The sequence below is a fragment of the Chlamydotis macqueenii genome, chromosome 3, assembly GCF_036417535.1.
Source record: "Chlamydotis macqueenii isolate bChlMac1 chromosome 3, bChlMac1.mat, whole genome shotgun sequence".
NCBI lineage: Eukaryota > Metazoa > Chordata > Aves > Otidiformes > Otididae > Chlamydotis > Chlamydotis macqueenii.
The window spans coordinates 114,520,639-114,538,255 of NC_141558.1; the positions used below are offsets into that span (position 1 = coordinate 114,520,639).

Here is a 17,617-nt window from a genome sequence, read left to right on the forward strand (position 1 = left end):
GAGAGCACTCAACAAACAGCCTCACTGAATAGGACTACCCAGTATTCCTATTTTTCCGAATTATTAGTCGTTTGTCCTCGTGGCTCATCTGCTGCACACTCCCTGGACCTTGAACTGAACACAGTATCATTAATCTCAAAGGGCTTTTCTACAATGTTTATCTTCCTGGTATTTTAATCTAGAAGATTAAACATTTAATCTTCCAGATATCCTTAAGAGGTAGCAGTCCATCTAACCAAAGAAAAAGTGAGATCCACAAAAAACCCAATTCCAAAATATCGGAAGCTGTTGATTTTGAATTCTCAGTCTGAGCCACCTAACACCTGACCTTACAGAGAACTGCTTCTTTTATGATACTTCGTGTGCCACAAAACGGCACTCTCAGCTGTATGGCACTTGAGTCAAGCCAACAGCTCTGCTAATTTATCAGGGTTTTATCAAGCTAGGAACTTAAAAAAAAAACCACCACAGTCCAAAATCTGGTTCAAAAGATTAGCTTAGCACCACGTAACGAATTCACGACAGAGGAAACTACAATATTCACTGCTCTTGGACAGCATTTGGTTGCTTAATTGTCAGAGAAAGCAATGCCTTTCTGCTGGCCATTGTCTCAAACAGCCCATAACCCGCACTAGTTCCCTGCATAACAATACATATATATACATGGTGCTGCATGAGTCACGAGTTCTGCAGAAAGACTTGCATGTGATGACGTGTTTCCATCTGGATAACGCTTTGGCTTCTTGCTGCGTGTGCTTGGAAATGGGATGAGGTGAGAAGTGAGGGGCTGAGGTTGGAAGAAGCTCACGTCTGCCTTCAAACCTGTGCATAACTCCCACCACAGGAACACGTGGGTAAATTATTTACTTATCTGGTTTTAAACCTCAAATTTTGAAGGAAGCATCTCTCAGAGGTAATGTGACTGTAGAACAGGACCTAAACCTTTTTGACAGCAGTTCAACTGGCTTGTTGCTAGAAAATGTGCACAAAACACTTCAGAAAGAAGGGCAGAAAGCAACAGACAGAGCAAGGGCGGGCTTGGTTTTATCTATACTCTCGATATCTAAAAATTGACTCCTGTTGGCACCAGCCATGGGAACAATATGAAGACAACAGACACCACCCTCCACCAATTTACATTCATAGAGCCACCTGGAAGGAGAAGGAGTGAATCAAGCAAGGCTGCAAAGAAACAACGGTACGTTATTAACACTGACAACTGCTGCAGTAAAACCACACAGGCAAAAAAACCAATGTCCAACTAAGACAGAATTTATCACTTTGGTAGCCTAAGGACACCACTGGTAAGCAAAAACCTACTCACAAAAGCATGAGTTTCATACACATTCATAGAGCATGTGGCAGACTCCTTTGGATCCTAATGGATAGTAAGAAGTTGCCCCTTCTGCCAGTCTCTTTTGCGACGTGGACAGGTTATCACATGTGACACACCACTTCCTGTACCAGTTTTCACAAAATCTCTAATTAAAAAAGTAGAGCAAAGTAAGGGATCTCCATTTTACTGAACAACTCTGTCAATGCTGCTACTCTATACCCATGTCTCCTATTCACGTGCAGTCACACCTGCATGTCAGAGGGAGAAAGAGCTTTTGCAACATCTTCCCATTTTTTTCCTGTCCAACCATGGGTTTGTTCCCTAGGTCATACACACAAGAGGCTGTAAATATTCAGGGACAATTAATCTCACCAACTTTAAATGCCTATCAATTAGTTAGCCAAGTCTAACTTACCTAAGCTCTTTTACAGCCAAGGGAGAGAACCAGACAGCTCTAGGAATAAGGTGTCTGCGCAAGGAGTACCCCAAACCAGCACACTGCCAAGACGCTAAGGATACGTTTCTGCGTTTCCCAGCTGAGTGATGATTGTGCTGCCGCTGAAAGGGCCTGTCCTGCGGTGTTCAATGTCACGTTCCTGGTACTCAGGCAGCTCACAATCAGTACCGTGCTGGCACAACGTGGCGCAGGGAAGGAGGGAATGTGAGAAGTCAGGATAGGGACCGAACGCAATGCAGTAAGTCCAAACCCTGAAGCGTGCATTATTTGAGGACAAGAGGAAGACACTCTTTAGCCCATACCTTCAGCTAAATGGAAAAACACTACATTTGCACTTGGAAGTAAAGACAACAGTTCATTCCTTTCTCTTACATATTCTAACGAGGTTGGTTTATGACCAAACATAGGTTAATAGTAAGGAACACAGTAAAAGCACATAGCCAGTCAAGTTGACAAACATCATTTAAAACTCATGCAAACAGTAACAAGAAATTGCTAAAGTACTGTATAGAAAAGAGAGTCTCTTATTATTTAACACTTGAAAAGCTGTAAGTTTAATGAATTGTCTCTGCTTCAATATGATTATCTCACTATCTCCCTGTTCACATTATGTATGTAGCTTGTCTGTCTTCCTATTAAAAGATAAAATATCTTAGAGTTGTATGCAAATTTTCTCAGAGTGCAACTGTGTAACAGTAGATACCTTAAAATTCTGTCCACTACCTCCCAAGTCTTCCTTGGGCTTGATGAACTATCTGTCTGCATGGGAAGTGACAAAGGTCTCATGCAAATGAGCTGCACAATTCCTCTGCAGCTAATGTGAAACTGGAAAGGAGCAAAATCATTAAAGATGTTCCAGAGAGCCAGAAAGTCCAAATGTGAACAGACAACTGAGACACTTTCGATACCAAGAGACAATGAGTGATCTTCATCTACCATTTGGAGTTTAATGTAATTTCTCCACTTGGCTGGATTAGTGCATCTGTGTTTTAAGATGAGCTCTTCCTACTGGTCAGTCACACAAGGTTGATAATACTGAGACAAATGTAAGTGGAGAAAGTGAGCAACTGGAGACTACAGGATCTCTTGAGATCTTGGAGAGTTGTGCCTAGTACTATATTGAATGTTACTTTCCTCCCCTTTCACTAAACTCAGCTGAGTGTTTTCTGCTTTATCTCTGTTTAAGCATTTATTCAGCCTCAGAGTAAATGAAAAGAAGAAAAAAAAAGAAAAAAAAGAAGAAACTACACGTTTCTTTTTGTTCCCTTGAAAAGTATCTGAGACCTTCTCTTCTTTCATAAGGAGGCAATTTGTACCTCCCTTGGAGTCTGAAGGATAAACTGCCGATCAGGCAGAAATCTTTCTGAACAGCCTGAACAGAAGCACTGTAGATACACACTGGATTACAAAGGATACTGGATGGAGAGGGGTTATTTCATGTCATACAGAAGAATGATTCTGTATTTCTTACCACATCTTTCCTGTAAATATGTTTCACTAGAGCTTAAACCAGCTAGCTTGCCTGGCATGAGAGAGCAGACTATCCCTGGGCATGCAAAACAATTAATTTTGGTTTTAAAAAGAGAGAGAGCGAGCTTAAACAATGATGATGACAAACAAACGTTATTATTGGCTTTGGACTATGATGTGAATGTGTATTCTCCTTTTCTGCCAACTTAAAAGGCCATCACAAGCCTTGTCTACAAGTACTGATACCATGCCTATGTTTTCATGATTATCAGCAACACAGCAACTTTCAGAAAGGCAAGAATGGTGTACACATTAATATGAGAGACTTAAGCTTATTTATCACCCTGTCCTGGTGCTACATGCATTCATTAGTTGCTAGGTGTAACTCAAAAACCACCCAAAGACAAGTTCAAAAAGCATCTTGTGTTCTGATATCAATTCCGTGTCTGTTCACATAATCCCATATTGCCGGAGAAACACCTATCGCAAAGACTGGAGTGCAGGAGTTTCATTTGCTGAGATATTCCGGGTAGCCCAGTAGGTAGCCGTGAGATGTAGACCTGTGAACTACCAAATTCTGAGCTGACAAATAGTCAGCCTGCTGTAGTGTCCTGGTTTCAGCAAGGATGGAGTTAATTTTCCTCTCAGTAGCTGGTGTGTTTTGGATTTTCGTATGTGACCAGGCTGTATTGGTCATTGGGACCTCGGGTGGTGAGAAATCGTTCATTGTTCATTTTGTATACTTTAGTATCCCTATATTCTGTTATTATTGTCATTTTCCTTTGCTATTCTTGTAAACTGTCTTCATCTTAACCCACGAGTTTTCCTTTCTTCCCAGTTCCCTCCCCCATCCTGCTGGGGATGGGGAGGGTGAGCAAGAAACGGTGTGGTGACCTGGGGCAACAAGTAGCCACTCTGTAAAGCATGTATCTAATGATCAGAGATTTCCAGACCCTGAAGACTGGAGAAAGGATGTGAGAACAAGCCGAATTCACCAAACATAACATACCTGTTCACTTCCAGTAGGTTAACGGTAACTACAGTATCCAGAAACCCAACAGATTCACAAGCCATCAACATGAGTCTTGGCTGCAGTCTGGCAACAAACTGAAACTACCTTGCAATAGCAAAAGCCTTTCTCAGAATGGTTTCACAAAGGGAAGGGCATATGCTATCCTTCCAAAGAGTGAATAAGCAATGTCAATCCAGTGCAGGATCTATTTTCTTTTAATACTTAAAAAGAACTCTATGGTTGAGGGTGATTATCTGTTTCTTCCTGTTCCCAAGTAAATAATTCTTCACTTCCCACATAAATGCAGTAGCACTCCTGTCTCCGCATTCCCACAAAGGCAATAAAATCCATGATTGTGCAGAGACACATGACTTCAGCTTCCCCACTATGGGACACAGTTGCCAACTCTGGAACTGATAGCTGGATCTTTCTTCCAATAAACTCAACATAATGCCGCAAAGAGAAGAGATACTGAGACTGGGTGAGATTCGAGCCAGTTGAAGTTGGTATGTAAATTTTCTAATCAGCTAAAGCAACGATGGGCACTGATACGCATGTTATACACTGGTCTGATAACAGCTTTTGAACCTGAACTACTTTGTCCAATTTTTTTTTTTCCACAAAGTCAATAACCAATGTAAGAAATTTAAAGTCTCCCTCACCTCTGAGAAAGGCAGATCCTGGTTACCCAAACCATATCAAGAACAGTAACACATGTATGATCGTAACAAGCTCAACAAGGCTTCAGTTGGGCTTGACAGCACCGTAGCAGGTTGATGACTGAAGAGCTTAATTACAGCTTTGCAGTTTGTTTGTCAAACTCACCTAAATATAGCCAGCACACCACAGTCTTCAAGTCATTTGAGATGATTAACTGTGGGATAATTCCAGGCTTTCAGACTTTGCATTTTTAAGCTCTCCTCTGATGACTTAAAATTAGTTTACAGGAGACACGGAAGGAAGACAGGAGAGAATTAAGACACTCCTTTAGGAAGTGCGAGTGGAAACAAAACTTCCACCAAACCCATATATGGCAAATACTGAGTTAATAGAATCACAGAATCATAGAATTGTTTGGGTTGGAAGGGACCCTCAAGGGTCCTCTAGTTCAACCCCCCTGCAAGGAGCAGGGACATCCCCAACCAGATCAGGTTGCTCAGAGCCTTGTCCAGCCTGGCCTTGAATGTTTCCAGGGATGGGGCATCAGCCACCTCTCTGGACAACCTGTGTCAGTGTTCCACCACCCTCACTGTAAAAAAATGTTTTCCTAATATCTAATCTAAATCTACCTCCCTCTGTTTTAAAACCATTACCCCTCATCCTATCACAACAGGCCCTGCTGAAGAGTCTCTCCCCATCTTTCCTGTGGGCCCCCTTTAGGTCCTGGAAGGCCACTATAAGGTCTTCCTGGAGCCTGCTCTACTCCAGGCTGAACAGCCCCAACTCTCTCAGCCAGTGCTCATAGGAGAGGTGCTCCAGCCCTTTTATCATCTTCGTGGCCTCCTCTGGACCCTCTCAAACTGGTCCACATCTTTCTTATGTTGGAGACTCCAGAACTGGGTGCAGTATTGCAGGTGGGTTCTCACGAGAGGTTCTCATGAGGCTGGACCTTTATGGAGAGCTAGACTCTGCCTCAACTATGACAGATAACTGCCCCTTTGTCACTAATATAGGTGACATGAGAATCTCTGATTCATCAAAAGGGCCTGCTCAAAGGGAAGATATTAAAGAGGCTTGGAAAAGGTTTGCTACTACAGTTAACTGCTCAGGGAAGCAGTGCAAGGTAAACATTTGAAAAAGATCAGATGAATACTGATATTCAGAAGCTGTCTGCACATGGTCCTAGGCAAGTGCCTCTAAGTGGCCCTGCTTGAGCAGGGAGTTGGACCAGATGACCTCCAGAGGTCCCTTCCCACCTCAGCCCCTTTATGAACAATGTGAACAATGTGCAGAGACACATAGGTTGGACATGGCCAAAGAGACAACAGCAGTTGGCATGATCTTACAGCAGCTGAAGAAGTGCATGTGTCTCCTGTGCAGAATTAATATGAAGGGCGCAAGACTCTAAATCATTAGTACTCATGAGCTCAGCAACCCCACGTAGACTAAAACCGTCAGGTTCGGGGCAGGCAGAAGCAGCCTAATTTGCACTCTTTTCTCGTATCTGAAATTTGTTAAGGAATGGTAAGTGGACACCAAGTGAGGCACGTCTTTGGGGAGAGAAGAGGCTAAAGGCAAGCCCTGCAGTAGTGGGAGACACTTAAGGTGATAACTGCTTCAGGCACATATACACCACATGGTTGAGAACAATCATTATAAAGCAAAAATAAAAGTTAAATACTGTCCATATTTGGTACCATCACTTGTCTTGCTGACCAACAATCATGCGTAATTGTCTGGGCAGTAAATTTTTATGTCAGTCTTCCAATGGGATCTAATCTAACTAACTCCAGTTCAACCATTTTCATGGCTATTAAAGTTAATGCCTACTTATTAGTCTCATGTTTTATCTTCATTGATCATTGTGTTACTGAAAGTTAATACCAAGTCATTACTCTACCCTGGAATACCCTCTTAATCCTGGGGATACCAGGCATGATGCTAGATACCACCGGAACAGAAAACGCTTTCTTGAACTTTCTGTCTAGTTTTCCACAAAATTTTACAAAAATCATCCTGTACAATATACATCTCTGAACAAAGGAACTAGAAGGAGCTTGATTTTTGTGGTGTCAGGAGTAATATGGGTAATTAAGTGTGGATATGACTCCAGGAAAATCTAGAAATAGTATTCAGCTGTTAAAAAACACACAAGTCCCTTAAAAGAAGGCCTTTTGCAATTCACTTAGATGCATTAGCTTAAATCTATTCTCAAACAAAACATGTCCAAGACTGCTGAATGCTAAAAATTCATTGTTTTATTCTTCTCTTTCATAACCGCAGACACTGCTGTTATAAATTAAGAAAACATACACACACACAAAAAAAAAACATGTGTGGGAAGTCAGATATCCCTCAGGCAAAAAAACACCTTCCAGCACTACTTGAGTAATGGTAAAATGTTGGATCCAGGCTATGATGTTTCAACAGCACACACAATTGCACTTCTGTGGAAGTGTTCCTATACCCTGCGTGCCAATGCTGGAAGGCTCATTTCAGCTGAACACTGAACGAAGCAATTTTGGTGTCCAGCCATACCCTAGGGATTTGATTTTTGGGTTTACACTTAGGAAAATATCAGCCTTTCTTGCCCTACTTTTAAATTGGCATTTAAATTCCTAAGAACTTCACTATTGTTTTCAAAATCTAAAAGTTTTTTTTAAAGAAGTAACATAATTTCAAGTATTTGGAACCTGTATCTTGAGTAGGAATCTGTCATGTGTCAAATTATCTTTCAGGAGCAATTTCCACCTAAGAAACTTGCTGATATATATATGTTAATAACAGCACTTGTATTTTTTGTGTTCAGCAAATGTGATGAACACCATTAGCATGTGAAGGAAAAATGAGCTCTAAATACTCTGTCAAATATTTTTCAGAAGCATTTTTAGAATCTTTTTCCTTTAACTCTGAAGTTCTAATATTAATGCTGTGTCGGTGTAGTCTAAAGATTAGCATTTCTGCTCCACAGCCATTTCCTATGACAACAACCAAGACAGGGAATCAAACATGTCGGGACACTTAGGTTCTGGTCAGAGTCGTAGCACAGGCTCTCTCTGTAGACCAAACTTGGACAAAACACTGAATAAGATACGTTATTTAGCCTCTCTTCACCTATGTTTACCTCCATGGGAGTATTCGCCTACACAAGGGCATGTTCTAAGTTTATGTTTGCATAGTGCCTATACCTATTGATGGGAGTTTTTTTTCAGAGTTGCTAAACATTGTCACTATTATTGAGTAATAAACAAACAAGTTATTTGTGCCAACAGTGCAAGTCCTACCTGGCCACTATTTTGTACTCTGGTGTGAGGAAATTGTTTAATTTTCTTTTAAATGCCAGTACTTTTCCAAACTTCAAAAAGCATTCCAAGTGCTTTTGATCTAACATTATTAGATCACCTCAGAGCAAAACAATTCAAGCACAGAAAAAAGACTGTGCTTACAGAAAGCTTTCTGAATTGCAAGTGACCGTACAATATTTTAACACACCCAGTCAGCAAAACTTTCCACTCTAGCTGTAATATAATAAACCTAGACACTGCATCTGCTTTGGAGCCTTCCATAATGGTCTCATATCCTCCAAAATCCTGTAAAAAAAATTAAAGCTTTCCTGTACAAGAGAAGGTCCATCTTCCCTCACAGCCCTAATGAATATCAAAGTTTCAGTACTTGGACCTTTGCTGATCTCAGCTGTGCCTCAGCATCAGTGGTGGAGAGGTGGGCTGCAAGCAGGCAGGCACCAAAATATTCAGAAACTAACACCTTGCCTAAGAGCAGGAACCACCTGACTGTGTTTATAACAGCACAGGCTTCTCAGCGAGTTCAATCCTGCATCTTTTCTTAATCAACTCCAGCTTTCAGACAATCTAAAACTTAGTCTGGGGTAGACAAAAACTACAACAACCAAACCCAGTAGTAATACATTATGTCAGCACAATGAAGACAGGAAATAAAGCAGAGAGGCATATTTCCTTGGATGCAGACCTGTTAAAAAAAACTCTCAAAAAAGAAGCAATGGGGGCACAACCTCCATCAAGCAACTTGATAAAATCTCCTCCAGAGATGGCTTTTCTCTGCCTGGTAGTACCCGAATACTTTACTCTGGCCACTTTGCTTTGACCCGAGGGCCAAACTCCACCAGAAATCAAATAATGTGCAACGTTTTTCATACAGAAACTCCAGCAAACAGGACCGACCCCCATCTCAGAGTATTATAGATCTGCTATGCTTGGATTTCATATTTTCCTGGTTGTGGTTTTGCATGTTAAGAATAACTTGTGAATTGTGCTTGTGGCCTTACTACGTTGTTTTGTTTTGCTGTGAGCAGACACATATTGGATTTCTGGTCTCATACTCTTTACCTTGACTGCATGGTAAAACGACAGCAAGATCAGAGCCTGAGGGGACAAGGACATGTCAGCAATCTCTCTGAGTAATTAAGCAGTGAAATGATAGGTATGACAAGTTGTTTCATTCAATTCTTAAATTAAACTACAGCAGCTCCTGTACAAGGCAAAACAGATGATAATATGCATAAATGGGGCAAGATACTCTGGAAGGGAAGCCTTCTGTTCTCACCTTCCTACCCTTCAAAACAAGCAGTCAGCATGTATCAAATTCATTTTTAAGAAGGGCTCATTAACATATACTATTTAAATGCTTATTTTGTTTAAAAAAGCACAAGTGGTGCTAACTGTTTAAATATTGGAGTTGAAATTCACAACAACACAAATTGGCTGTTGTAATCCTAAAATACCTATGCCGCATATTGCCCTCTTCAACAGAGGTTAACTCGTATTTTCCACTGACAAACACAGATGTATGTGCATATATAAGTGTGCTTAGTCTGGATGTTCCTAATAAACAGTTAATCTCATTTAAAGTAGAATGTCTCTTTTTTTTTTTTTTTTCAGTTACTTCAACATACTCACAGAGTTGGACATATTAGAATTCCAATACAAATCAACAGTATTCAGTACTAAGCTCTTAAAACCCAGATATATGACAGAAATGTGGAGACAGACTCTTCAACAGGAGCAAGGCTTAGCGGTATTACAATAGATCAAGACAAAGTATTGTTCAACATGATTTTCTTCCTTCTCAACGGCATATCGAGCTGTCCTGTAACATTTGTTACTAGAAGACTCTTTTCTCTGAAATCGCAGTTGCTGTTGCTGTTGTCAGTAAATCCTTAAAGAAAAAAGACAAGCTTCTACTGCTGCTCTCTCCCTATGAACCAGCAAGCGAACAGAGATGAGCCAACACCTTATTAAGTATAAGCAAACCTTTTAAGATGGCCTGCAGAAATAAATAGGATGTCTACAACACACATAATGGTACTGTTAATAACAAAGACAAAACTTTTGTATGAAAAACCTACCTTAGGAGAAGAAGAAAGCTCCCTTGATGCAGGAATAGCCGACATGTTCTCACTCATGCCCGTCTCCATCTTTGGCAAGAGGTTTGGTGGTTCAGGAGCCTTTCTTTTCATCTTCTTTTCTGGTTCTTGCAGCGGAGCAACTTTAATTAAAGCAGGGGTTGATTTTGGTTCATAAAACGGATTTGATCTAATTAAAAGAAGGGAAACATGTTTCTTTGCTATCTCCTTGGAATTAAAACTCAAAGTAAGACCTGTTCAGAGAAGCCAATGACTAAAATGCTTTTATTATCTCATTTAAGAATATGGTTTGCCTCTACATGTTTTTAGATACTTTATTTTCATACCATCGAAAAGTGAGTTACAACAGTTAAAATTTCATTAGGTCAGAATTTCTATAATTCTTATAAAGTCCTGTATATTACAGAAGTTTCATCAATTGCATAAAGCTAACTCTTCAGTTATACTTAGCTAGCTATCTGACTTACAGACAAGCTCAACATCAACAAATTTGAGTGAAGTTGCTGGCTGTTTAATATTCTAATGAACAGAGTTAAGAACAAAGCCACTTCTACATGGATGCTTCCACACAGTTTAGAGGCCTCACTCTTGGCTGTCCAAGAGTGAAAAATTTCGGCCTCCGTAGGCACACAATCCACATCGAGGGTATTTTAATCTCTGCAGCATACAGGCACCACACCATCTCAAGAATACTCTCTGGATAAGAGAATAGTGTAAGAAAACCACAGCTGACTTGTGTGTACCACTCTACAGATAGCAGTAGCCATCATCTGTCTATTTTGAAAGTGCTTTTTACAACAAAACCTCACTTAAGAAACGCAGTAAATATCTTCCACCAAGTGGATGCAGTCCAAAGAATTATTCCTCTTAACTCTGGCGTTCACATTCCAACTCTGCATTTGGAATTCACTTAGGGATCCACCCTAAGTAAATACTTACATAGCATTTCCAAATTTTATCTATTAGTTTGATATATGAAATATCAATCAATAATACATTAAATAATGGCTTCTACTACACACTTAGAAGAGATAGCAATGTTGTATCCTGCTAAGGATACTTATGGGAACCTTATCTGCACTGAATTATTTTATTCATAATCTTCACTTTTCATATTTTGCAATCCAAAACTGGACAGTTAATTAACATTAATAATTAATTTGTAATTACAAAACTGATGTTAATTAATTCCTTCCTAGTCCATACTTCCCCTGAAAGATATATTTCTCATATATCTCAAACGATATTTATATAACGAAGTCACTGAAATTCCCCAAGATCTATCTGCACACAGTTACATAAAGCATAACTAATCACGACAAATAGCCTCTGTCCCCTGAATTCAACTCTAGATGGAAATAATAATGCATACAGTATTAGAAAACAGCCTACCTAGCTAGATCCATTTACAAATTTCCTCTCAGGATAAGAGTCATGAGCTAGTACACACTGCTTTTAAAGAACTAAAACAGCAAAATTTGGGCACAAGCAAAAAACCAATATTAATCCAGTTTCCTTTCAGACAACACTAAATTGCTCTCAATTTTGCGTAGTGCTAATACGAAAATTCTTAGGGAAATTCTTTCAGTCTCATGGACTGATTTTAGAATTTATTTTAATGCAGTTTACCATCATCCTCTCTTCACTGAGAAAAAGCCAACAATTAGTAACCCACACCACAGAAAATAAGTCTGCTCCTGAAAGGTAAAGTTTACTAAAGCACATAAGAGAGGACCAGGCTTAAAACCTCCAGACCTTTCAGAGAATCTGCCACTGCTTGTTACAGAGAAAGAGATCTACATCCAGATACCAAAGTAAAAGGGAAGATTAACACTAAAATAACTCATCCGGTGATTGAAGGCAATTTTCAGGTGTTCCCACTTTGCTGCCCATCAAGTGCAAAGCCACCCGTGCAATCAAAATTAAAGACAACATCAAATTAATGAGCTAAATCGAAACGGATGGGTGTTTTCCATGGGAGGCAGTAGAAAAAGGAGGGCATTCAGGCTGGAGTGGAGAATGCAGCAAGCTGTCAGTAGCTCTAATTTAGCTGACAGCCCAGCTCAGCTGTCTTCAGACTGAAAAGTTCAAAGGGAGGTGCAAATGAAGATGAAAGAGATAAAGGCTGAAGAACAATGAGTTTTACAGGAGAGCACAAGGTTGTCTTTAGTTCAACAAGTTAGTCTTCTGAATAGCCAACAGATGCAGTGTGTTTGGCAGGAAAGTAATTTACCTCTGTGCACTGGGAATTAGAAAGGTGCATTTGTAAGGTGTTAAAATGAATTTGGTGCGAGAAAAAAAAAAATCTTATGAATGACAGCAAAAAGTTTGGAAGAACTAGGTTTTGAATTTTTATGCTCCACAATTCTCTGTGCTGCATGTGTCACCCTGAAGAATTGTACCCTACCCCACACACCAGGAGGAAGTAGTGTAAGGAGACAAGTGACTGCCTTTTCCCTAGAGAAGAACTTGCTTGAAGGCCAGCCTAAACCCTAATAGTATGGGCAAATCACGCACAGATATTACTTTCCACCTTCCCCTCTCCACTGCTTTTAGTTGGTCTTACAAATATAGAGGAAGATTTTTGAAAAAATAAATTTAATACAGGAAAAAAAAAACAAACAACAAAATGGTTCTTGCCTAAAGAGGCTATAAATTTTGAAGTCATGAGGGTCTGATGCATGGAGCAGAGTTTGGTCCAACAGCTTCCACACGGCTACAAGAGAAACTAAGCATGGGAAAAGTCCAGCTGAAAAAAACCTTTGCTGAAAAATATTGAAGCACTTTTCTCTGAGGTTAGCCCCCATACTTTTTGCTTCTGTGAAGTTGTTTAATTGATCCACACAACATGATTTGCCTAAAGAGATACTAGGCTGTCCACCACAAAATTAAAACAAACTAAGTCTGACCTGGCATTAAGCCGTCACTGGTAGTGTGGTGGCTTGTGGCTTCTTGTGCAACAGGCAGCTTCAATAGATGGCAACTCGATAGGCTTTCCAATTAGACAGCATTATTCTAAGCCACTCAATGATTAACGAGATAAGAAGCCACAGAGCCAAATAATATCTGAAAGCAAGTTTTATTCTAACCAATTTAAAAAATATTTTGATTAGTGTTATTGGTTAACTGAAAAAAATCAACATTTTATTGAAGAGGGAAAACAACGCTGTTGGTATGCTTGAGTTAAAAGGTAAGGTTAAAAGGTAAGATCAGGTAATACTACCAACCAGAAGTACTAGAGCTGAAAGCATAAGTAGTTGTGAGATACGCTATTTTCAAATAATTAACTTAACTTAGTAAGGCATGCTGTCCTTTATTAACAGGTAGCCACCTACTATTTTGTTTTCAATGTATAGAATTCAAAAAGGTGAAAGCAGAATTTTACACTAACATTCAAATGCCCAAATTAAGGAAAAGTCATTGCTTATCTCTAGTTAGGTATGAGAATTTAGCCAGAAGTGTATTTTGAGACCATAGTTTTACAGCAGACTATACGTACTGATCAGCTAAGTCCCTCTGTACCACGCAAAGCCTCATTATGCTTATGCTTGTGATTATGCTTTGCTTATGCATATTGTGAAATCTTGTATTATCTTCACAACCATTACTGAAATATATTTCAATTAAGCCAATTACCCAAGGTAGATCCTTCATAGAGGTGCAGTGAGGATAAGCACCTTTTCCAAGATTACAATGAGAGTATGTTACAAAACTGGAGTCAGAGTTCAGGTCCTGGGGCACTTTGTGTAAGCTCTGAGTCCAGAATCAGAACTAGGGATCTGTCAGAGCAGAGTGGGACAAGCGTCCTGATGCTAACTGATGTGTCCATGTTCCTATGACACATCGTCACATTTCACACAAAATACAATGCCAAGTGGTGCATTAAGTGAACTCCAATGAAATGTTTAAGATGCAGGTATAAAAATACATTGTATTTCCTGAGTGACAGTAAATATCTTTCAGAAGCCCTCTATTTCTCACGCCTTCCATTTGTCAGGTTCAAAATCTCTCCTGGGCAAAGCACTAGACCAGTGGTAGTAAAAAATGATTTAAAACTACCCAAACCAAACCAAATCAAAAGACAAAATGTTAGGAGAGAGGTTGAAAATAATATACAAAGTTTTCTAATGCTGTAACATGACTCAGTTGTTCAGCCTTGTCTTGAATACACTGCTCAGGCCAAGTCAACACATCTTAAAATAGATACATAGCAGAAGAAATAACAGGGTCCAGAGACGTGCGGTGAAAATGATTAGAGAGATGAAGAGACTTCTGTATGAAGAGAGATTGAGAAAGTTAGCACCGTTTATCTCAGACGAGTGACAAGTAATGGTGAACATGCTAGAGAGATACAACGCAGCAACTGTTTACAGCAGATAAATCCAATACTACTAATTGTTGTTTTGATAAACCAGCAGAACAGATAGTGTGTAAGACTGGAAAGGTAACTTATTTGCAAGCAATAAAAGGAAACACATTTCATATAAGATCCTGGGTTCTTGTGGAACTCTCTACCACAAACTGACACTGAAGCCTAAACATTAACAGGATTTGGAAGAGAATTAGCCACTTAAGTAGTTAATAAAAGCATCAATATTCACATTAGATGAGAAACAATACACATTTGGGCACAAACTCTCATGATTTAGCACATACAAAACCACCAGCTGGCACTACCTATGAAATCTTTCTTTTGGAGCTCACCATATCATACTTTAGCAGAAACTTTCTACTGAACAATTTGAAAATTAATGACATGAGGTAAGGCGTAATAGTGCTTCTAGGCATGAGTGTGAGTTAGTATCTCAAGCCCTGTGTTCCTAGACTGGAGTTTTATTACTACACTTATTCCTCCAGAGCATTTCAGTATAAAGATTCAAAGGTTCTACTTGCCACACTTCTACCCAATACATTTAACAAATGGTCTCCATGTCTTTTTCAATCACATGGTGCTCCTGTAACCTGGGAGGAAAACGTGGAGAGGAAACTACTTTGGGGGTCAGGACACAAAAACCTTACGTAAAAGATGTAAAAAACTATTTTACAGTGCTTTTTGACTCCTTATCCTTCCATCTTTCCATGGGATAATGCTTTTATAATGAAAACACAGATCAGATTTATGTTCAAGTAGAATCTACCTATGGGGAGCTTATTTTTATCCTTGGGGAAAAAAAAAAATAAAAAAAGGAACAAAGCAAACAGGGTCATTAAAATAAGGAGGCAGCTGTTCCAAACAAAGGGCTAGAGAAATCCGCAGTCCAGTACACATTAAGAGCAAGGGTGCCTCATAACACTGCTGCAAGCCCATTTGGCATAGATTTGCTTAAGGTGGAAAGTGAGCATAAATATGAAACAGAAAATCATTCACCTGCCCACCCATGTAGCTTTTGGTCTTTCTGCTCCTCTCTGCAGTCTTTGCTGTCCTCTATACCCGCACCTTTGTGGGTATAAAGTACACATATTTTTTCTCCCTATGGATTCTGGTGACCAGTGACTGATTATGGGTGCCTGGTGTGACCGTCAAGAGCATGACCACGCCGTGCTCTGAAGACACAGCAGCCAGCGGCTGTTTGTTCACGCACTGCCCTGATGAACGGAGCTGGCAGAGACATTCTCCAAAGCCCCCCTTTTCTTTTCCCCCCCACAACAAATCCATGGCCTTTAAAAGGGAAAAAACCCTGCAGGGTTCTTTATACATTTCTATTAGAGTACATGGGAATTCTTCAATTTCCTAGAACACAGCTATAAACAGAGAAACATGAAGATGACGACATGATACTTGTATTAATATTAAATATGAAAGCAATGTAAATGTCATGCCATGATAAATCTCCTTAAATAATGTAAAACTAAATGTTAATTACAGTTGCTGTCTGTAAAATTGCTTGTATGTAATCACCATAAACTGCCTCACGAGTGGTGTGGTTGGTGACTAATGACCACAAACAAAGCATTAAGTATGTACCTTCAAACCTCCTAAGCTGCACAGCTACTGCAAAAAGCTCTCACTCCTTGTTAGGTTTCTGCACTATAATACAAGGCAGTCAGTGTGAGTTTATAAAAGTTTTATGTGTGGTTATGATAAAAGAAACAACATAAGAAAGTGTGTATGCTGTCATCTTTCCCGTAGACAGATTCAGTTTTATGAGACTCTCAAAAATGTGCTATGCAGACTGCAAAACGCTCTTCCTTTTCACATACTGCACCAATATAAAACAAACTCTCCATTATCATTAACAAAAATTATGTTTTATGTAGTAAAAACAATGACAAAAAGGACAGGAGTTCTGCTGCTCCTTAATTTTTGGCTCACTTGCAATTGGAAGGGCATGAAGTGTCAGAAAGGTACACAGACTTGTTCTCTAACAAGTAATTTGCTATCAGTGGGGCAAAGAAAAGTTTCCTAACTGATCATATTCAGCTAAACAGCATGACTTGGGGGTATGGTATTTCCCGCTGCTGAGCTGAAGATCAGTCTGTCCTAAAGTGGTGATTAAGGATCACATGACTGAACCCAATACACCTCAAGAGTAAGCCAAGGATCCCACTAATGCTTCCAAAGCTGATGAAATATGAAGAATCATACTTACTCATCTAGCTCTTCCTCTTCAGCTTTAGAGGTATCTGCATAGAGGTATTTGCTCATATCCACTGGTCTGACATTTTTCCTTTTTGCAGGTTGTGGGGGAGAATCTCTTACAGTCACAATTGTTTCAGGCTCAGGATCTGGCTCATCAAATGGGTTCAAGTACTCTGGGGCGTCTTCATCTTTGAAGGGATTGTAACTGTCAGTATAGAAACTTTCTTCTGGCTTTGAAGACGAAGGTATTTCAGTGTCTGGCTCTACCAAATAAAAAAAATTAATTAAACAAATTTAACATAGAAAAAAATTGAAACCATTTTATCAGATCTTTGTACTTTGAAGTCTTACAAAAAAGTCTGCTTCATAACTCTCCATACATAAAGTCCTAGCCTTAGATGAATTTTCATGCTTTTTTTTTATTTACAGCATAACCTTGTTTATTCAAAAATAGGTCTTTCAAAAGGTCATTTCATCTAGAGTGTACTGAATAGGTTTCATTTTCTCACTTACTAAAACTCTTTCAAACTAATTAGTTATTAGTTTTCTTATTTGCCATATAAATGGTATCGTAACAGATTCTAAAACATATTCCCAAGCTATTAGCCAATTTGAATCCTAACAAAATGTTCCTAATTATTAATCTGAGTTTTTAATAAATGAAAAATCCTGTATTTTATAATAAAATGACTTTTACTGGA

At 39.3% G+C, this 17,617-nt stretch overlaps 1 protein-coding gene across 9 annotated transcripts in view; it reads right to left on the reverse strand.

Annotated features, from left to right (window-relative positions):
• EHBP1 (EH domain binding protein 1) overlaps window positions 1-17,617 on the reverse strand; it is a 230,576-nt gene that overhangs the window by 103,899 nt on the left and 109,060 nt on the right. For all 9 annotated transcript variants that reach the window (XM_086744807.1, XM_086744802.1, XM_086744806.1 and 6 more), the window contains 2 exons: window positions 16,927-17,179; window positions 10,319-10,505 (listed from right to left, as the gene is read on the reverse strand). In XM_086744807.1, the coding sequence (XP_086600933.1) occupies window positions 10,319-10,505; window positions 16,927-17,179 (440 nt within the window). The remainder of the gene's footprint in view (window positions 1-10,318; window positions 10,506-16,926; window positions 17,180-17,617) is intronic.